The 23,274-nt window shown below is 40.3% G+C and overlaps 1 protein-coding gene across 4 annotated transcripts; it reads right to left on the reverse strand.

Moving 5' to 3' along the window:
* Positions 1-3,710: 3,710 nt before the first annotated feature.
* On the reverse strand, positions 3,711-22,496 carry LOC107078448 (legumain-like). Of its 4 annotated transcripts, none has more exons than XM_015355960.2 (14): positions 22,117-22,483; positions 18,698-18,820; positions 17,739-17,836; positions 16,038-16,119; positions 13,499-13,584; positions 13,159-13,234; positions 13,007-13,069; positions 12,857-12,923; positions 11,877-11,995; positions 8,382-8,471; positions 7,391-7,591; positions 6,435-6,599; positions 5,655-5,722; positions 3,711-4,302 (listed from the first exon to the last, which is right to left on the reverse strand). In XM_015355960.2, exons 2-14 carry the CDS (start codon positions 18,770-18,772, stop codon positions 4,254-4,256), a joined length of 1,239 nt encoding a protein of 412 aa, XP_015211446.2. In that variant the 5' UTR covers positions 18,773-18,820; positions 22,117-22,483; the 3' UTR covers positions 3,711-4,253. The 4 variants fall into 4 exon arrangements, with proteins under 4 accessions (XP_015211446.2, XP_069050402.1, XP_069050403.1 ...); XM_069194301.1 differs by lacking the exon at positions 22,117-22,483 and adding an exon at positions 21,822-22,065; XM_069194302.1 differs by lacking the exon at positions 7,391-7,591 and having other exon boundaries at positions 22,117-22,496.
* Positions 22,497-23,274: the final 778 nt, after the last annotated feature.

Here is a 23,274-nt window from a genome sequence, read left to right on the forward strand (position 1 = left end):
GACATCAGCAATGAACTCAGAGAAGCAATTGTTGCTGCTCATCAGTCTGGGAAGGGTTATAAGGTCATTTCCAAACAATTTGAAATCCACCCTTCTACATTGAGAAGTATTTACAAATGGAGAACATTCAAGACAGTTGCCAATCTTCCCAGGAGTGGGCATCCCAGCAAACTCATCCCAAGGTTGGGCCGTATAATGCTCAGAGAAATTGCAAAGAAATGAAGAGCTATATCTAGGGATCTGGAGGCCTTGGTTAATGTTAAATGTTAAAGTTCATGACTATGATCAGAAAAAGACTGAACAAGTATGGCTTTCACGGAAGGACAGCTAGGAGAAAGCCCCTTCTCCCCAAAAAGAACATGGCAGCACAGCTTACGTTTGCAAATTTGCATCTGAACAAACCACAAGATTTCTGGAACAATGTCTTTTGGACAGACAAGACCAAAGGGGAGATGTCTGGTCATTATGCACGACGCCATGTTTGGTGAAAACCAAACGCAGCGTATAGCCACAAACACCTCATACCAACCGTCAAGCACGGTGGTGGAGGGGTGATGATTTGGGCTTGTTTTGCAGCCACAGGACTTGGGCACCTTGCAGTCATCGAGTCGACCATGAACTCCTCTTTATACCAAAGTATTCTAGAGACAAATGAGGCCATCTGTCTGACCACTAAACCTTGGCTGAAATTGGGTCATGCAACAGGACAAAGTTCCCAAGCACACTAGCAAATCTACAACTGAATGGCTGAAAAAGAAAAGAATCAAGGTGTTGGAATGGCCAAGTCAAAGTCCAGATCTCAACCCCATTGAGATGCTGTGGCAGGACCTTAAGAGAGCTGTGCATGGATGAATGCCCTCAAGCATCAGTGAACTGAAGCAATGTTGTAAAGAAGAGTGAGCCAAAAATCTTCAAATGGTGTGAGAGACTGATAAATGCATACAGGAAATGATTACTTCAAGTTATTTCTGATAAAGGTGGTTCTACAAGCTACTGAATCATGGGGTGTACTTAGTTTTTCACACATGGCTTCTGCATGTTGGCTTATTTTTTTGTTAAATAATGACATTGTGGAATCTATTGTGTGATTATCATCTGAGGTTAGATTTACCTAATTTTTGGACCTGGTAAGGACCAGATGATTGTCGTAATGTATATAAAATCATAGAATTGAAAGAGGGTGAACCTTCTTTTCATATGGCTGTATGTTTTCCAATTACTCCTTCTCAGATTGTATTTCTTTTCAAAACCATTTATACAGAGATTATACAGTGTCACCTTTTCTTTATAATACTTAATTATCTCTCATTTGATGACTAGACTTTCTTAGAGTCTTAATGAAATAACTACTACATATATTAGTAGGGTGGGTGCTGGCAAAGGTCTTTATATATTTTTTTTTCTACATACATAAATGCAAAAATGGCAACATCAATAACTATCTACTTCTTGTTTACCCATTTGCTGCTTGCAGTTTTACTGAAAACCATTCAAGCATTAACTTGATCCTTAGAGAGAATTAACTTGCATGGTTCTTGTAGCAACAGTGTGAAAATATAATTAATTTCCCCAAATGCAGCTCTTCTCTGATCCTGTCAAAAGACTGCTCTGCTTTAGGTCATGATGGTGATGACTCCCATAACAAAAAGGCAGTTCTTTTATCAAGAAAAGTGGAAAAGGAGAATATTTTGTCTAGTAAAAACACAATTATCAGACTAGTGCAAGCAGTGTATGTAAAAACATACATGTCATATAAAATGGTGTTTCACCAAAACAGCTTTCAAATACAATACAGTGCTAATGGTGGTATCTGGGCTGTTAAAACAACTGTATTGAGAAAACTAAATTTGACACGCATGTAAATGAGACATGAAGGGACACATACTGTAGATCACAATAATAGACATACATCTGCTCCATATCATTGTGTTTTCGTCATGTTTTGGACACATAGAAGAGCACCATCACACTCCCTCCATTTTCTAACTGATTCATCCAATCTAGGGTTTTGGGGGAGTTGGAGCCACAGCAAGCAACAGCTGCAAGGCAGGGTACACCATGGATGGGATGCCAGTCCATCACAGAGCACACACAGCCACATACTGTACTGTATACTCTTATACCAAAGCCAATTTCTGAGAAGTCAATTAACCTACCAGTATTACCAGTGTGTGGGTGGCGTGTTGGTGCAGTGGTTTTGGTACATGCCTCTCAGACCACAGAGGTCTGGGTTTGATTCCTGCTTAGGGCACAAGTTTTTCTTCTAACAATCAAAGATGCTTTTTCCCAGGTGAACGTGAAGCTGGGTCTGTGGAAAACATGGGTCGCTGTCCCTCATGGGGAAAGTGATGGTGTTGAAAGCAGACATCCTGCTGACTTTGGTTTACCTGGCAGTGCTGCCCAGACTCAGATGAGCTCTGCAAGGGATGGTCTTCAAGTTTGTCTTCAAGTTCGTCTGGGGGGGGCAGTAAGAGTACGAGTACAGCATGAGGAACCGGACGTGCCAGCCAGTTGAGGAACGGGGAAGAGACATGCCGCATTTCTGGGCTCATCGGGATGGAGAGCCACAGCCATAGACTGGGCCCAGACAAGGACACAGCCAAGGACACAAAGACACAGCCAAAGGAATTGGACAACAAGCTGAAGGATCTTCCCTGGATGGCAGGGCACCAGAGGCTGGCAACCACAGAGGTCCTATACAGACACTCGCTCGCAAGAAATCCACATTGCCCCTGGGAGACGTGCTTCATAGAAGAGACACAGTAGCATGTTTTCTGGAGCTGGCCCTTCGCCAAAGCGGTGTGGGGCAGAATGGACAACACTATGCAACTCCTGGGAGCAGGAACAGTGCTCAGTTACAGTAACTGCTGGGGCTGACACTGACCGGACTGGACAAGGGGACACAGTACTTGCTTTGGCTACTGGTGTCCTTAACAAAACAAGGGCTCTGGAACGCGAGGAGCACTCTCATTCAGCACAACACAGAGTGGGGAGCGAGGGAGATGGAGGAGAAGGTCCTTGCGGATTCGGAGGAAGGGTGAAGCACAACATCGCCAAATGGGGCTTCTCCAATGGTGAGGGAGCGCTGGAAGTGGCTCTGGGCCCTGTACAGGGGCTAAAACAGAAACCCCTGTGCCCTGAGCTCCTACGGAGGACTGGACGACCGTGGTTTCAGAGCCGGGACAGGGAAATGGCGTGGATAACGGTGTGGTAGGGCTTGGAGGAACTCTTTCATTGTGCAAATCTGGCCCCACAACCCACTGGAACTGATTGATAATGGACAATCACCTGATTTGGAACGTTCTTAATTGATGTGAGCTTGATAAGTTGTTAGAGTGTGTACTTATTATGAAATGTTTTTTTGTGAAATAAAGTTTATCTTTTAATTGGAAAAAAATGACCAGTGTGGGAGGCTTTTTAATAGTGAAGGAGCATAGGAAGGGACTGTGGGCCCTGAACAGGGACTAAAGAGGAAATCCCTGTTCCCTGGAACTCCTGCGGAGGACTGGACAACCGCAGTTTCAGAGCCAGGACAGGGAAAAGGCATGGATAAAGTGGTAGGGCTTGGAGGGACTCTTTTCATCGTACAAATCCAGTCCCAGCATCCACTTGCTCTGATTATTTGGTAAAGGACATTCACCTTTTTTAGAACATTTGTAATATAGTAGAGATCACATGACTTTGCATGAGTATATATTTATTCTGAGATGTTTATTGTGAAATACAGTTTATTTTGATAGAAAAAGTACCAGTGTGGGAGGAAGCCCATACAAACACAGGGAGAACATATTGTACAAACTCTACAAAGATAGCACCTTAGGTCCAGAACTGAACCCAGGGCACCTATGTTGTGAGGCAGCAATGTTAACTATTGCACCACCACACTGCTCCATGCATGATCACCTTCCAAAGAAATCAAGTCCCACTTTAACCCTTTAACCCAAGATTCAGGGATTTTTAGACCATTGACAATAACCATTTTTAAAGTAGTGACTATTTTAAAAAGATTACATAAGCTATATGTAATATTCAATTCATAAGATTCAGTGTATCTGAGCGAATGTCTTCAAATACTATCTTTGCAAATTTCAACACAGAAACCTTTTAATGCTATGTTCTGAGTATATGAAATAAATACAGGAATATATAAAGAAAACGCATGCATTTCAAAAACATCACTAAAACAGATGGGTATAAACGGAAAACAAATCACGCTTCAGAACAGGTTTTTAAAAACAGGTTCTTTAAAATATTCAATGCTTTTGCTGGGTTCTGCTCACTTGAGTTATAGCAGCCATAATTCTGTAGGAAAAAAAAGGTTACAATTATTTTATTTTAACATAGGTCTAATATATATTGTAATTATACTTCCCACCACCACAAATATTACACTCCCGGAGCCAAGCACTGTTCACGATAAATAAATCTAATAAATAGAAAATAGGCTTTTAAATGTTTTTGTACGTGTAATTTATGTGTACCAGAACACACAAGCATCTGCACCACAAATTAATGTACTTATGTGAATTATTTTGATTGAAAACTGGGTTTATGAAAATGAAAATGTATGTGCCTACTTGATAATCCCAATTCTATTCCAATCTGATCCTATTGTAAAATTTGCAATGTACCCTACAGTCTACCTACAAACACAGTTAGCTTGGAAACAAATACAGGAAGAGGAAATGTATGAATGAACTATGCTGATGGGTTTCTCTATTATCCAATGGTACACATACGTACAATCTAGAAAAGATGTACCAAAGACAAACACGACTATGTATCGAGTTTTTGTAGAATAGCTGGAAAATAAACACATACCAAATGCAGCACACTATGGTTTATGTGTAGATTTCACTTTGGAAAATGAAACACAATTGCACTATATTATATAGAGACAGGACAAGATAGAACTCTTTCCTGCAGCCAGCACAATGGAATCCCAGAGTATTGGCTGTTTTAGGCTTGGTGAAAAGTTTTTGTAAATTAAAAAAATAATTCTCTAAATTATTCTTCTATGCTCAACGTGGTAGCATCTTATATTTGTCTCTTGCTAAATTACATAATCTATTGAATCAATTCACACTGAAATCTATTTTATATAAAATACTTTTTATATTGTACAGGTACCTCAAAACCTGTCAGTATCAGTAACCCCCTAAGTAATATTATTGTTATAGAGGTGGGTAGCTGTGTCAGCATGTGTAGGCTGCAAAGGAACAAGTAATAGTTTTATTCCATGCTGAAAAGAGAAGAAAGAAAACAACATTTCGGCCATGGAGCCTTCTTCAGGTGCGAGCACCTCACACCTGAAGAAGGCTCCACGGCCGAAATATTGTGTTTTGTTCTCTTTTCAGCATGGAATAAAACTATTACTTGTTCCTTATCTTTATACAGAACACCCTCTTTGTAATTTCAAGGTTGTGGATGCATATTTTCAAGAAATAGTGAATTGCACTGATTTAAGGTTCTAATATACTACATGCATGTCTTTTGTGTTTGTCTGTTCTGCACTAATGCATGCAATGAAAATGAAAAAGAAAAGGATCTCACACTATGGAATCATTTCCACTTACTATTAACAATAATATTGTAAATCTGTACATATGTATTCCTGTATATACTGTACTGATCGTACAAAAAAGAAAACCAACCTTTCAACTGGTGTTCCTGATTCACACAAATTAACAAAGACATGCATGTGTGAGATAGCATATTTGTACTGTAAAGAAAAAGACAACAGTTATTATTTAACCAATACCACCCCCAAATTAATTAAAGAAGGAAACAAAAATTACTGGACTGAGAAAGACAATTCACTAGGAATAACACCCAAGAGCAAAGTGTGATGAACTATTATGGTGCAGATAGTTACCTGTACCTGGATCTGAGACCTCCTGGGAAAGCTAGGGTTGCTGCTGGAAGAGGTGATAGTGGGGCCACCCTGTGGTCTGTGTGGGTCCTAATGCCCCAGGGTGTTTCTTGAAAAGAGTAGGGGTGTATCCCCAGTGTCCTGGCCACATTTCTTCCTGGCCTTTACCAATCATGGCCTCCTAATAATCCCCTCTATGATTTGCTTTCATCACTCTGTTCTCCTCCCCACTGATAGCTGATGTGTGGTGAGAGTACTGGAGCACTATGGCTGCTGTTGCATCATCCAGGTGCTGCTACACATTGGTGGTGGTGGAGGGGAGTCCCCATTACTTAAAGCATAAAGTGCTTTGAGTGGAGTGTCCAGAAAAGTGCTATATAAATGTAAGGAATTATTAATTATTATTAATTTTGTTCTTAATCTACCATCTCACCAGCCTTTCTGGTGAAAAACCAGAGAGTGAACTAATTGCAAGTTTGTGGAAGTGGCAGCCCATTGAAAACTAGAGTCACAGATCTTCTTTTGGCATTTATGACTAATAACCTTTCAAATGCCATCTCACCTTTGTGTCATTCCAGTCATAACAGCAGGTTCTGAAGTGCTGTGTGATGATCTTCAGCTCACGGACTTGGGTTGGATCTCTTCTCTCTCTCAGAGCTCTCTCAGCTCCGGATGGACAAGCATGTTTTGCGATGGCACACACTGCCTTGTCAATTTCCTTTCTTGTCTGAAAAAACAAATTGTTAGCTCCCTGACTGATGAGGGCATCTGTTCTCAAGTCATAGGAAAATCCAAAATTTAATTTCACAGCATAAGTCAAGAAATAGGTCTTACATAAAGTGAGGAGAAAATATTATCTGTCTGTGTTCCTAAGCTTTCAACCAGTTCTACTGTACATTCAGGTGCGTAGCTGCATCAGCATGCGTAGTCTGTAAAGGAACAAGTAATAGGTTTATTCCATGCTGAAAAGAAGAGAGAAAACACAACGTTTTGGCTGTGAGGCCTTCTTCAGGTGTGAAGAAGGCTCTTTACCTGAAGAAGGCTTCACAGCCGAAACGTTGTGTTTTCTCTCTTCTCTTTTCAACAGGGAATAAACCTATTACTTGTTCCTTTACTGTACGTACAGTACATACCTGTAGCTGTTTTGGGCTAAGCACGCTACTTGGATGAACACCTGTTCTTATGTTACAGCCTGTCTTTGTGTTTCTGCCTGCTTTGATCAACATTTAAACCCTCATACCATTTTGTTTCTGTGGTAACAATAGGATATACAGAGCTTAGCAATATATAATGGACTTATTACTTATTAATATCTTTTTCATGATCAGTAGAATAGCACAGATCACGGGACAACAAATCATGAAAAGACTACAATGTATAAGCAAATTTAGTTATACAATTATCTCTCAACAGTTTACACAACACCAACAGAGGATTGTGAGAATGATTTGATATAAGTAAAGATGAATACATGTCTCTGAAAGAAAAATGCAAATAAAAAATTAAATGCCTGTTTACCCGGAGCATATTTTTGTACTCTCTTTCATGTATTGCTTTTTGTGCTGAGTCACGTGCTCTTTGGATTCTGTTAGCTTGGATTTCCAGTGGGACATTGTAACTGGGTGCAATATCTGTTGGCTTTAATGCCCAAGACCTCCTTTGGATATGTGGAACTGCTGATTTCCCTAAAAACTCAGTAATTGTTTTCCTTGCAATGTCCTGCAAAATAAAAAAGAACCTAAGTGCCACAAAAAATTGCACCCTAAAAACCAACCTTACACATACTGTACATTGCAATGTTTGTTTATTTGGAAATATGACAAAATAAACATATTTGAAATCCAATGAAAACCATTTGACTGATATACCAATTTTAACATAATTTAAGCATATTTTTAAATTTCACACATGTAAGCATGTATCAAGGTCCATATATAAACATACAGTATAAGAGGTAATCCAAGTCATGTACTGTATGTATACAAGAAGATATTTTCTTTTCACTTTTCATTATAACCCCAATTAATCACAAAACACAGGAATACAATAATAATATAATTAAATATAGTACATACAGTGTGAGTGGAAAACTGTCTTAACATCCAGCTTCAAAAGGAATAGAGATTAAGTCCACAAAAAGTTGGAAAGAATGCAACAATTTGACTGTAGAGCCTTCTGCAGGTATCTTCTTTAAAGCTCACACCCTTCTTTCTACTTTTCAGTATTAACTCATACTTGTTCCCTATTCACAAACTATATAGATGCAGGGTGACAATACTAATGTCCTGTAATAACATTTACCGTTTGTGACCTCAGCTTTATTTGTTCCATCAACTGTTGTAAATTATGTATTTAAAGAAAATGTTATTTGATATTCAGAATACTATACACATTAATAAATAATTTGCTGAACATACTGTATTGTACATTTTTTACAATAAAGCTATAGGACAAAATAAACAAAGTTTAAAGAGAAAACAGATTTGTTTGAGTTGTGTTGAGAACATACCCGGTTTCCATACTGGCAAGGGAAGGAATGTTTCATATTCTTCTTTACATAATTAAACTGGTCTTGGAGAGTCTCCCCTTCTAAGTCAGACTTTAAAAGAGAGAGCGGAGACAATCTTTAACAAGCTGGTTAGCCATTAAACACTATCATATAATAGAAGAAATAGCAGACAAATTTCAAACTTGCATTCAACACATAATACAGGGCAGAGACTTATACTTGAGCATGACAGTATTACCGTCCCAGTGTTGAGAGATCCAACAATCCATTCGTTTTCTAACCTCTTTATCCTACACAGGGTCGCAGGGGAGCTGGAGTCTATCATGGCAAGCAACAGGCTCAGGGCAAAATACACCCTGGACCAGTCAATCGCAGAACACATACTGACACAAACACACACACACACCTGGGCCAGTTTTCCCAGAAGACAATTAACCCATCAGTATGGCTTTGGACTGAGGGAAATTGTGCTGGGTCATACAGAAAGAAGAGTACTTCTGTACTACCTCTTCTGGAAAGACAGTGAGGAAGCCCATTCCCCTTCCCCCTGCCTTTAGAAAGCATCTGAGGTAAAGGGGAATGCTAATATACAGTATACTCATATGGTATACATTGACTACCTCAGAAATGTACTAGTCACCCCCTAGCAGAATAACCTGGTGCTGGCCCCGTTGTGACATTTCTGGAAGAAGCTAAAATTGCAATGGACAAACAGTGACATGAATAAAATCAGAGGTGAACATGAAAATCCTTTTCCAGACCCCCAAAGAACTTGAGGACAGCCTTCCTGGAGCATTTGGATCAGTAAAGCTCTCAGGTTAAAACTCTGTGGAATTACCAAGAGTAACTGGAACTTCCTCTCTTCTCAATTCATTTCTTTCTCAGACCCATCTTATTATTCCTGGAGTACACCTTTGTTTTAAGTTTCCAATTGTTTCTTCCATTAAGACTCCACGTAACAAAGCACAATCATCCAGGCTGCAAAGATGCAGGGTGACAATTCTCATTTCTTTCATCTTTAATCATACAGTATCTACTGTACTGTATGTGACCTCAGCTTTATTTGTTCCATCAACTGTTGGTGATAAACGTACAAAAAGAACCAATACATAGGAAAACTACACAAGACAATCACCCACAATAGTATTATATGAGGTGAAAAATCTTTAGCTGCAATTAAGAATCTCAGGTGACTCAGGTGGTTCGCAATGTTGTCAAGTGTGTTGAAAAAAGCTGTGGCAGACAATTTGAGGGAAATGATCATGATTGCACCCATACGGCGTCTCTCAGCTAGCAGTTACCCTAGATAACCATCACATTCTCACGAGGGCTCATGGTTTTCCAGGGCTTGCTGCATAAGCCAGTCTGCTCAGACTCTGTTTCCAGGACACTTAGCTACACTACTTCCTCCGGAATTGGACTACTTGACGACCCCAGATCTCCGCCCTTGGAATCTGGGACTCTTCCCTGCTGGTCTCCCATCCCCGTGGTTCTGTCCCACTTTCAGAAGGCAGCTTCTGTCATCCAAGACCCCAGGGCTCTCTCAGTGCAGCCCTGCTGGTCTCCATCCTGGGAACCCTGGACCTTTTCTCTGCTGGCCTCCCATCCCCATGCTTCCATTTCACATCCATAAGGCAGCTCCCGCTGTCCAGGACCACAGGGCTCTCCCTGTGTAGCTCTCTGTACAAGTTCCTGACTGCACGGCCCTGACCTCTGCCCTGGGAACACTGGATTATTCTCTGCTGGCCTCCTTCCTCGCAGTTCAGTCCTGAATCCAGCTGGGAGCTTCTGTCACCCAGGACCCCAGGGCTCTGTCCTTGCAGCCCCTTCACCTCCTGTCCATGCAGTCCCCTCACCTCTTTTCCCGCAGCCCAGTTTTGTTTCCTGTCCTTTGTACTTTTTCTCTTCTGTCTTCTTTCTGGCTGCCCTTCTACCTTCTTTTTGGGGGAGGCTTCCTCTTTTAGTTCAGGGCTGATTTCTATTCCTCTCCCTCCTGTTTCCCAGGCTGTCTGGGTTCTATTCTTTCTCCCTTTTCCCCAGTCTCCTTCAAGTGTCCCAAAGGAGCCTTCTGCTCCTTCCTGAGGCTTTCTGCAGCTGTGTTAACAGCTCTGAGAGTTGAGAGGGATCTTAGGATGGGTCTTTGCCTCCTGTCCTTCAAGATGTCGCCCGCAGTTGGTCCAGAGGACACCTGGGTATCCGATTCTGCTCGCACCCAGGAGCCGTGGTCAGAGAGTGAAACCTGGAGACCGTGCTTTGACAGTGCACGCCTGGCCTGGGCTTGGAGGAGACCTGGTTCCTGGGCCTCTGACTGCACCACTGTGTGGGGATTTCCTGCCTTGCCAGTTTGATGAGACCCCTCCTCTCAGTAAAGCCCCTGGGACAAAGCACAGCTGCACCCTGAGGAGACTCCTTTTCTTGTCCTGCACATCGGCCTGTGGGTTTGCCAGCCTGCACTCCTGGCTACCTGGAAAGCCGCTTCCCAGATCTGTGTCGCCCCTTTTCCTTGTGGAGGCTCGGTAGCTGGTTCCATCCCAGAGTCGAAGGTCCCAGTTTCCGGTTGGCGGCCTGGGATGAGCAGCCCTAATTTGGGACTGGTGCTTAGGTTGCCAGGGGTGCAGACAGCCAGCATCTTAGGGGTCATCATCCCTCACTAGGTTTTTTATCTTGCTGTCCGGCTGGTGCTTTACTTACTCTGTCGGCCATTTCTGTCTGACTTTTTCCAGTTTCTCTTCTTGTTACTGTCTGTCCTGGGCTGTTTTAGCCCTGCTGGCCAGTAATTATTCTATCATCACCCTTTCTGTTTTCACTTTCTTTCTCCTGGAGCATCCTGGACCTCAATCAGCTGGGTCTCTTTGAGTGTTCCACCACTCTCTGGTCACTTGTGCTTGGGCTCTGATGCATCACCACCCTTGCGGCTGTAACCGGCCTTGGCATTTCAGCAATACTATGACCTGCCAGATATCTTCATTGATCCCGATCTTCCTAATGTCTTTGTGTAGCTTCAATGTGGTTGTTGCTGGGATTGAAGTCTTTGATTGTTTCCTTCCTTCAAGGCAGATGTAGCATAAACAGCATTGTGTGCCTTCCCACAAACAATTAATCCCAGACACAGTGGCACTTTATACTTGTTAACACCTTCCAAACTGTTTTAAGCACTTGAAGACACTCCTTGTGACCTAATCCTCTCATGAATCCCACTTAATTTTGCTGAGATTAATATTATATAGAATAGCAAGTAGCAAGGACCACACCTGCTGGGTTTTGTTCCAGCCGAGCTCTTGGTTACACAATTGAACCAGGATCAGGAACCCCTGTCTTCAGGAAGTTACATTGCCATGACAGGCTCACACAGAACAAGCCCTGTTACAGAAACTGTCATCAGCTCTCAATCAGTAAATATTTGTATATTTTTTCATGGAGTTTGTTGCATTGTTTCAGAAAAGTACATGCAAGCAAAAACAAAAAATGCAATGATTAAAAAAGAAAATTACAAACCGTTTCAATGTGGTGCATCCAGAGTGCACTAAATTCATCTGACAGATAAGCATTCCTGTCTCTGTCCAAATAACAGGCAAAGGTGGCCTGGTCTGAGCGGGCTGAAGAAACTCCATAGACTACAAATGCAAACACAATATGACAATAATTAATAATAATAATTGCTTACACTTATATAGCGCTTTTCTGGACACTCCACTCAAAGCGCTTTACAGGTAATGGGGACTCCCTTCCACCACCACCAATGTGCAGCATCCACCTGGATGATGCGACGGCAGCCATAGTGCGCCAGAACAATCACCACACACCAGCGATCAGTGGGGAGGAGAGCAGAGTAATGAAGCCAATTTATAGAGGGGGATTGTTAGGAGGACATGATTCATAAAGGCCGATGGGGAAATTTGGCCAGGATGCCGGGGTTACACCCCTACTCTTTTCGAGAAACACCCTGGGCTTTTTAATGACCACAGAGAGTCAGGACCTTGGTTTTACGTCTCATCCGAAGGATGGTGCCTGTTTACAGTATAGTGTCCCCGTCACTACACTGGAGCATTAGGACCCACATGAGCCGCAGGGTGAGCACCCCCTGCTGGCCCCACTAACACCTCTTCCAGCAGCAACCTTAGTTTTTCCCAGGAGGTCTCACACCTGCTTAGCTTCAGTGGGTTGCCAGTTGTGAGTTGCAGGGTGATATGGCTGCTGGCAATAATATGAGCAAACATAATGCTGCTGCTAAAACATTAACATGCTAATAGTAAATAAGCAGAAATGAGAAGTGGTTTTATATTCTTTTAAACTAGGTGTACTTGCAGTTGAGTTTTGTAGCAAAAACTTCTAGCTTCGACTATGACTATAACTGTGGCATATGCTGACTGATTCAATGTATGTTTCCTTTTGCTGCAATAATTTAAGTTAAACCTGCTTTTTATTCTCTGAAAATCATGTACATTGATACAATAAAAAATTCAAAGAAAACTTACCATTGACATCCTTTGGGAGGTCGTTGATCATTGATCCAGAGTGGCAGCTTTCAATATAAATCACCATCTAAAATGTTTTAAAGACCATTTATTAGATTTAAACTTGTAGAATTTGGTCAATTTTATTTTTTCATTTTCTTTCACACTTACCTTGGAAAACTGACTATTTCTGGACATTTGTGTAACAGTTTCTACTAATTCCAGGGCCAATAACTGCAACAGAAATAATTCCACAAATTAAAAGTAATTACAATTTAAAGTAAAAACAATACTAAATGAATTCAAATAGCAAAATATCTTACTTCAGAACCTGGGAATGTAAATATCCCACTGTTGCCATGGTCGGTTAGATACACAAAAATGGTATCATAGGATCCGCTGTATAAAAGCAAACAATAGAACGTCATTATTTCAAGGGGATAATAAATTGCAATTATGTAAACCTTTACAACAAGCTGAACTAAGGATGTTTTCCACTATTATGGAATATTTAAGAAAAATATAATAAATGATCAGATTTAAGGGTGAATATAAATTTGTTTAATTTGCAATAATTTAAGGTTTTAACCAAATCATTAACACCCATTTGTAGTTTTAGCAACATTCAGATTGTCACAACAGAAAGAGGCAGAACAGACTCACCTCCTTATCACTTTTTTGGGTCCCCACTTTCTTACTCCTGACACATCTCCTTTGAGGACTGCAAGAAAGTTTTCAGCGGACACCTCCTGCAGGAGAGCAGGGATTAGGAAAAGCAATGTCATGATGTCAAACTGAATGGTTCTGAGCAATCCATAATTTAGAATGAAAGGAGAGAGAAAGCAACTATTACAAAGACCACTTAAATATCTATCCATCCATCCATTTTCTAACCACTTCATCCAATTCAGGGTCACGGGGGAGCAGGAGCCTATCCCAGCAAGCAATGGGCCCTTAAATAGACGAGAGGTAATTTACTCTGATAATCAAATCACTTCAAATCTAACTTCTCCAATTAGTCTTACTTGTGCACACAAAAGCAGTAGTAATGGAAGAAAGTGTAACTAAAAATGATAAAGATAAAAAACTACAGGATTATTAAAGGAGCAGCACAAAAATTAGATAAGCATCCAGATGCTTTCTGAACATGAAACGAGACCACATCAGTGTTTTGGAGTGTTTCGGAGACTTTTTTGGTCTCATGGACAAGCTCTGTAAGACTCTTCACCTTTGAGGACCTCTTACTGCACAAAGCATTCCATAGCAAGAATACAATTGAGATGGTAACACTACTAAAGTGCAGGGCAGGGACTTGTGTCAGTCTGCTGACAAAGGGTTGAAACATGGCCCTACAGCCCTTCAAATGTTTTTACAACCACTATAACATCATCATGCCCCCCCTCTACTGTCCAGCTAGGGATTTTCACAATGACAAGGATTAAAAAATCACTTTTCCTCTTTTTCTTAACTGAGCATTGATACAGTACTTTGCTGGGTATTGCAAGATACATTTGTTCTTTTTCTTTCCCTGTTTAAAACCGTTTTTGTGCAATATATGTTAGGGACCTGTGCAATACATTTATATCTATAGTCATATTGTGCAAAATGACTTTTTTGTGTATGTTTCTGATCTGGTTTGTTCTTTGTGTGTTCTGGACTGTGAGTAACTCTTCTTAGTGCACTTCTCACTGTACTGATTGTATTGTATGTATTGTATTATTATTATTGTATCATTCATTACACTGTGTCTGTGTTGTCTGTGTTAAGCTGCTGTTGCACTGCAATTTCCTTCACTGGATCAATAAAGTATCTATCTAAGATTTTAAGTCGTTTTGCAACGTAATATTCTGGGAACAAATCAAATTTCAATGTGTACACAAATTTGGATCTTGAATATATCCATTACCTTTGACATAATAATGTAACCCTTCATCCACCCATCTTTAATAAGCACATTATTTCAACACACAGGCTGCTGAAAATTATTTTTATTTAGCAAATAATACCATCACTGAAATACTTTAAAGGTGGATTATTATAAAATCCCAAAGCTGGTGTAGTCAGTACAGTCCAGTGTTTCTCAGCAATATTCAGCTGAAACATTAAAAATCCAGTAAACAGACAAGATTATGGCATAATGTACCATACTTTTCAAGTTATTGTACAGTATGTTTTTGGTAACATTGGTACAACTCTTCCCTCTAGTGCCAGGAAGATGCAGCTCACCTTATTCTGTATTATTCCTCACATTTAGCAAGGAAGATAGCTATTTTATAGAATAGGTGCCCCTTGTTCATTGTGTTTTAATCAGAGAAATCCCTTTTTGTGTGATGTATGATAAGTGTTACCTAGACCTTTATTTAAATTGCTTTTTTTTCTGACAGCCTGTTGATCCTCTGTTTAATGTCCTCAATGTGGAGACGTAATCCTATACAGTTTCTTTTTTACTACTATCACTTTCTTTGTTACTACTGTCAGTTTCCTTTTTACAAAGAGTCACTTTCTGACAGAGGCCTTCTTATTCTTTGAGACACCTGGGAGGAATACAGGAATAAATAGTATTATCACTTTAGAATCTGAAAACATCCATTGAACTAAGCGAACCCACTTATTCAAAGATGAAGCATGTTTAAGTCCATCCTGTCAGAGAACTTCAAGAAAACATTGCTCTTAAATATTAACCTAGATCACCCTTAACCTGAAAACCTACTGCCCTCTCATTTTCCTAAGCACGTGTGCATACAGTGTATTTTAAAAATACACAATATCACTACATTACTTCAGAATATACTGTACAGCACAGGGCTACTCAAAGAACAGCACACCTAGTGAAAGACTTAAGTAGCTCTCTAAGCCAAGCAAAGCCATAAGTATTGTTTATACCTGGCTCACTATAACGAGAATGCTTGCAGTTCTCATGAAAAACATACTGTGCAAATCCATCCACCCATCCATCACTTTTCTCACCACTTCTCCCTATCGAGGGTCACAGGGGAGCCAGAGCCTACCCTATCAACCAACAGGCACAAGAGAGAAAACACCCTGGATGGGTCGCCAGACTGTGCAAATCATTCAGTCCAAAACACACTTTTGATAAAGGAGTGTGGGCAAGTAAATCAAACTAAGAAGAGATGTGTTTTTAACTGTGACCCAAAGGGAGCAGCTATTGTAAACAGAAAGACAGAAGGAAAGGGTTACCTACAGCTCCAGTATAATCCTTAGGAACTCCTACGTACACGTTTTCTCCTTTAGGAACATTAATGATATTCCCTTTGTATGGATTTCTGTGGGAGGAAATAAATATAAATTACAAATTTTATTATTGCTTGCAACTTGGTTATTATTACGATGGCATCCAATTGACAGTGATCAATTAACAATTTTAATTCATGCTAAAAAATCCCATCTGAATGAACTCCAGTACTCGCTTTCTTGTTTTCTCACAATGTCATTGATGACTAAGCTCCAAGATACAGTACATCACATTTGTGCTCAGTAAAGATATGGGATTGTCATGCAGTCTTGCAGGTAATGCAAGCTTTAAAAACAACATTAACCCAAGGCTATGTTCGGTCCTACAGCAGTGCTCCATAATCCCGCTTTTTTTACAAAGTTTCTTTAACTTTTTCAGTCTTCCCCACAAAATTTCATCCCTCTAAGTTTAAGCAGGTCAAGTCATTTTTGTCCACTCTTGCCTGCAATACCAGAGGAAGCTGGAAGTGAGCCCTCTTCAAGCTGTAAATCACCTATACTTTTGGACCTTTCAGAATGAAAAGTATTGTATAAATACAATATATATTTAAAATGACTTTGTGCTGTTCAACATCCATCGACATCGAACATCACCTTAGGTGAAGCACAAGCACCTCCTAATCCAGGATTGCCCAAGGATTAGATCAAGCCATGGGCTGGTGGGGACTGGGAAGAGCTTGAAGTTGGACAGAGTTTCCTTGGCTTGCCATGCAAAACTGTTATCTGCGAGCCAGGTCAGTCCTATGTCCAGTGCCTTACCTCGGCTGTTGGCTTAGAGCATGAGAAGAAGAAAATGGCCAGGCAGAGTAAATTTTGGAAGACTGGCATATTCTGCTCTTCTGCTTCTTTTACTGAATTGGCAAGAGCCTGGAGCCTAGAATGGATCTGCTATGCAACGGGAGCTTTGTCACACTCCTTGCAAAGAGCTGCTGTTGTCAGAGAAGGCATTGGGAGCACCAGGTTGGACCCTATGCGGCACTGAGACTGAAGGTTATTGCTACAGATTGACATCCGAATCCCAAAGGCAAACGGCAAAAGTCGTAGTCGAGGCAAAATAACTAGTTCATGTAGCCAAAAGAGTCAGGTCGAGTGAATCCAAATCCAAAATGAGCAGCAAGGAGAAGTCAAACCAGGAGGAAACAAGGTATAGCCAAAAATCAAATCAAGACTTGTAGCGCGCACCAGAGAAAGCCAAGGGTAATAGCGAGTGGGGACCGAGTGGAGTGAGAGGGTATAAATAGGGAAGAGTATGAGCAATGACAATTGATTAATTAGTGCGCGGGTGTTGGCGGTGAGAGGTGCTCGTAGGAATGCGGTTCGTGACAGCTGTTTCAAATTCTGGTAGCAAAAAATCTTGCAACACCTCAGCTTTGTCTGGGAGTGCAACTGGGGCCAGACAAAGGTGTTCCAGGTTAGAACCACACTATGAAAGGGTTCCACACTATGACAAAATATTAAAAACTTGGGATTTTAGGACATATTTTCCACACTTTGTTTTGGGTCCTGATAGATTAGGGAGGAGAGATTGAGGGATGAGCTCTGTCGAAGGGTAGGCAATACCATGTGGGGTGCCAAACCAGCATGTAGCGTGTAAAGGACTAAAACACTTTTCACTGTGTACACATGATCTGAGAATGTTTTCAAAACTTACTCTTCATTATAGGCGATGTCATCATACATCATAACCACTATCTGCTCATCTGGAATCCCGTTTCTCTTCGCAATCTGATATGCATGGCACACATTGGCCTGTGGTAGACAGTAGAATACGACGGAGAAACACTTGGCAATTAAAAAAATCTAAGTTCCTCTAGATGTCCAAATTCAAGTTACAAGGTCAACAACATTAAAAAAGTGGAATTGTACATTTACAACATTTGTGTGTGATCTCACCACTATTGATGATATTAATGCAGAGTAACATACATGAATTAGGTAACAAAAGGTTAAATGACAGCGATGACCACTTCTCAGTCTTCTGCATAATGTGTAAAGCAGTAGTCCCAATATACTAACAGTATCTAAAGACACGTTCAAACATTAGTTTATCTGTTTGTATGGATAGAAGAGGCATCGGCCTCCTGGCAAATGAGGAGAGAAAGGTCTCATAAAATATAATCTGAGCATTTGTAGGTACTGTATTTGATGTACTGTGTCAGGAAAATCCTTGCTCTTTATATTGTTGTAACCGACTATTTCTGAAAAAGAATGACACAAATACACTTTTACATATTTTATTGGAAACACATATCTCCTTAAAACCTCCCTATAAATGTCTGTACAATTTCTTTTTTTGCTCATCTGACAGAGTTCACTAATCCTTTGATAGTCTGTATAGAAAAGCACGCACCACTTAAACAATACTCTATTACCTCACATCTCCAAAAAAGTTACGTAGGCCTCAATTAAGACTAAGGTTTGCAGTATGAATGCCAACATGCTATGATGAATACAACTACCATATCTAGGCACGATGTTAAATTAAATATGCCTTTTTAAATTTAAAGAAGACAGTTTGCTCTACAAAATGTCACATTTCACTATGACATGTTCCGTTTCATAAAAATTAGGATTTACAAAAAAGCACGTCTATACAGATGAGACACCTACCTGATGCCTGTAGTTTTCCCAGCCTTTAGATCCTGCTGCAAGCAGAACCCACTGTTTAGAGCTGTTTTCACCCATTGTCCTTTCTTTAGGTCAGTTCAAGTGCAATGGACTGTAAAACAAGACCTGGAAATAAGAAAATAATTAAATTGTGTCTGGGTTCAGAATGCCCAGAGGGTGTTGGGTACAGCAGAATTCAGAAAGAGCAAAATCTTACCAATAACAAAATAAATTAAAATAAAGGTAACACAGGTGAAAAGCAGCACTCTTAATAATAATAATAATAATAATAATAATAATAATAATAATAATAATAATAATAATAATAATAATTGCTTACTCTTATATAGCGCTTTTCCAGACACTCTACTTTACAGGTAATGGGGACTCCCCTCCAGCACCACCAATGTGCAGCATCCACCTGGATGATGCGACAGCAGCCATAGTGCACCAGAACACTCACCACACATCAGCTATCAGTTGGGAGGAGAGCAGAGTAACAAAGCCAATTCATACTGTAGATGGGGATTATTAAGAGGCCATGACTGATAAGGGCCAATGGGAAATTTGGCCAGGCATCTCTGATGCTCCGGGCTTTATTCTGTGAAGCTGCCCCTCCCAGAGCCCCTGCAAGTCCTCCACCCTCTTTCTCATCTTCCTGTAACCCTCTTTCATTCTACTCCTTTTGATCTGCTGTCTGTTTTAAAAGTCACCCCCTGTTTTCTGGCCAGCTACCTGACAGGCCAGCTTCTGTTTCAGACTCTGTAATTGGTGGGTGGTTCCTCAATACCTTCTGTAACTATCTTACACTTTTGCAATAGGAGTCAAGATTTTTAAGAGGAGCCTGGTACCCCCAAGGCTTCTAACTCATCTACAATCTGGATACCACCCAGGTACTGTAGCTCTAGTCCAGCACACTTCATACTTCAGGGATGTTTGATGTGTTGAAGTCTGGCTGGTAGTTTAATATTGGCAGTGTCCTCAGTGTTTTGTTTTAATCTGTTTGGGCAGTCACGGTGTTACTGCACGCAATACATATGCCAATGTGTAGTCCCTGGCACCATGTACCAGAAAGATCTCTTAAGAACAACCAGGTTCCATACTAGAAATCAACCCCCTTTCTGAACAGGGCTATGTATACAGAAACCACATTCCATACGGACATTTAAAGAAACATCTTTCAGATGAGAAAAAACATTGCTTATATTGTTTAGAATTTGTAGGTTTCTCAAGCCCTTGAAATTCTGTGCATGTGAAACCAGACAGTCACCTGTTGTGTGAAACATAACAGAAAAAGTACCATTGTCCCACATATAGTAATCTGTGCATCTGAAAGGTTAATATAAAATGATATTAATATGATTATAAATCATATAAACTAAATATATCCTGATGGAAAAAGAAATGCAACATTTTCTGGAATGAGAATACTATAGTTATAGCTTATGTACTTTCACAACAAGTTGTCAATTTGTTTTAAGCCCTCTGACCAGCAATACAGCTTGTGCAGTGAGGAATTACAACTTGCCAATCACACGAAAGCTCGTTAGGTGCACTTTTACCCAACGAGGTTCAGGCAGAACAATGCCTGATCAGGTCATCTTTAAAAAGGCCTTAATTCAAAGCTGCAAGAAAAAGGCCACACTTTGTCAGTTTTCTGTGCATTCCATAATGCCTCAAATGTCACCAGAAGCAAGGGAGAGGGCCATTGACATGCTGCAGGTAGGCATGTCATGTGCCAGCATTGCCAGACACTATGGAGTAAGCCGCTCCACTGTGTCCCGACTGCAGAGAAGGTTTCAGCAGACCAGCAGGACAGATGACTGTCCAAGATCCACACCAAAGGACCAACACATCAGACTGGTCCATCTGAGAGATTGTTTTAGATCTGCCACCTGTACTGCTGCTGAAACTGCCAGCAGACACAATGCCCGCATCAGTGACAGGACAATGAGGCACCATGCTGCTGGCTTTAGAGCAAGGCGACCTGTCAGAGGCCCTCTGCTCACACCTCCTAGATGCCACACCCGACTGGCTTGGGCCAGACAGAGGCATCGATGGACTCGTCAGCAGTGGCATCAGGTCCTCTTCACGGATGAGTCACTCTTCAGCCTGTTCCACGCAGACTGGAGGGCCAGAGTGTGGAGGAGGAGGTGTTGCGGTTCTTTTTTTCATAAGTATATATTGGTTCTAAAATACATGCTACTCTAAAATTGACAATTTTTGTAACTGAAAGCAATGATGTACAGTATAAGGTCATCAACTCACAACTGGCAAATTGTTGAAGCTCAGCAGGTGTGAACCTGGCCACTACCTGGATGGGAGACCTCCTGAGAAAGCTAAGGTTGCTGCTGGAAGAGGTTAGTGGGAGACTGTGCTGTAAAAAAAGCACTATCCTAAATCATAAATCTGTGGTCCTCATGTTCTGTGCCCATTAAAAATCCCAGAGCATCTCTTGAAAATAATAGGGGTGAGCTGACTGAATGTCTCATTGGCCTTTACCGATCATGGCCTCCTAATAATTCTTAATCATTGTGTTCTCCTCCCCACTGATAGCTGGTGTTTGGTGAGTGATGCACTACAATAGGGAGTCCCCATTACCTCTAAAGTTCTTTGAGTGGAGTGTACAGAAAATTATTATTATTATAAAATATAGAAGCTTCTTGTAAATGAGTGCAGAGCATTACAGGAACATGATTTTTTTACTGCACATGTCCCTGTTTGATCTCTCTCTGTTCTTTTTTTAAAACAAATTAAGACTCATTTCAAACCTTTGCTAGCCTTGAAACCCCTCAATTCCTACTCTTATTAGATTTGCTGACCTCAGGGGTGATATGATGGTAATTTATCATTATTTCTTAACATAATATCTATGATGCATTTGTTGTCCTCCAACTTTTTCTAAGCTTCTTATTTTATTTCTATTGTATTTACCCAAGGTGCATATCAAACCTTAGGAGGATAATTCATTGCAAAGCCCAAATACACGTCTTTGAATACCCAATCCCAAATCCTTGCACAGCTTTTATGAAAGCGCCTTCAAGGCGTTTGAAGTTTGAATTTTCACAGATTCTTGATTATGACATAAAAAAAATTATTAGAACAAAAGGTCGTCCCATTTTCTTACCATCCTTCACAACAGTAAAACTGTTGCAACAATCATTCCATTGCCTTACAGTGCTTTGTCATAACCTTGTCAGACAACAGTTTTCCAACAGTTCATTTTTTTCTTTGAATTAAGCCTAAAACATTAAATGGGCCATTTGGCTTCCAATCATGCGTATCCTTTCTTATTTAATTAGAATATTACATTTTACACGTTGTGTTACTTATTATAAACCTTCCACTATGCTTCTTATGCTGTTAGTTTATGATTTCTGGGATCACTCTAGTAAATGAAAAGAATTACATCTTGGTCTTACCTTTCTGTACTGTCCTTTGGTTAGGTGAACAGCAATATGAGGCAAGTTAAGGAAATGCATGCCTTATAACTTTTTTAAGTTTCATTTTCTCAGAAAGGGTTTGAACCAGTTTCAGTCTGAAAAATAAACTGTTCCAATAACAGCAGCATTTTATCCCACCAACAATCTGAATGGGGGACAAGGCTGTGTTGCCTTTACCATCTGAATCCTGTAACTGTATAAAATTCTGTTGTGTATAATGCAGTTTTAATTTCAGCTTCAAGGAAAGAAAACTGAAACTACAATCTGAATCATAACCGCAATACAGTGTTCACTTGACCTTTTGTTACCATCAGTTTCTGGATTTCAAATTAAGCACATACTGAAGCATCATAAGCTATTACCAATATTTTAAAATAAAATGTATATTAACTTCTGTCAAAGATGATCTTGCATGACGAAACGTATTTGTTTTTCCAGTTTCGCTGGAATTTTTATAAACTGTTTTCACGTTTTTTAAATTTAGACTATTACTTGTTAGCTATGAAATGTACTGTATTACTGAACTATGTTGAATTGTAAGTGAAATAAGATAAAAAAATCAGTAGTTCAATGAAGTTACTTGAGAGCTTGGTTGGGAGACAGAGGCACTCAAGCAGTAGTATTAGGAAACCCTGAGATCCATTACCATACAAGTCCCTGGTACAAACAGCTGCTTTGTTATACATTATAAAGTTGATCAATTCATTGATTCTCACAATGGAATTGATTAGGGGAGTCAGGATTTGACTGCAAGGTTAGATACTAAGGGTGTTCAGCTACAATCCTGGAGGGCTGCTATGTCTGGATGTGTTTTTTCCCAGTGTAATGATTGGCTTAAATTGCTGAAATTAAAGTATTTTTAATTGAATTAAAATTAAAATAATCAGTTGAACACCAGTTCTTTATGGACCGAAGACAGAAGTATTAAAAATCCTCAAAAGCATGCCCAGAGGATTTCTTCAGAAACTAACAGTAAAACACAAGCCAGAGGACACAAGTGGAAAGTGCAGAACTGCATTTAAAACTTAGAACAGAAGGCACTTCTTTACGCAAAAAGGTGCCGGAGTATGGAACACTCTACCCAGTCTATTAAAGCCAATTTCCTGGCTGGATGGGGCTCATTGATCAATTAGCTAC

Source organism: Lepisosteus oculatus, chromosome 9 (genome assembly GCF_040954835.1).
Source record: "Lepisosteus oculatus isolate fLepOcu1 chromosome 9, fLepOcu1.hap2, whole genome shotgun sequence".
In the NCBI taxonomy this organism is placed as follows: domain Eukaryota; kingdom Metazoa; phylum Chordata; class Actinopteri; order Semionotiformes; family Lepisosteidae; genus Lepisosteus; species Lepisosteus oculatus.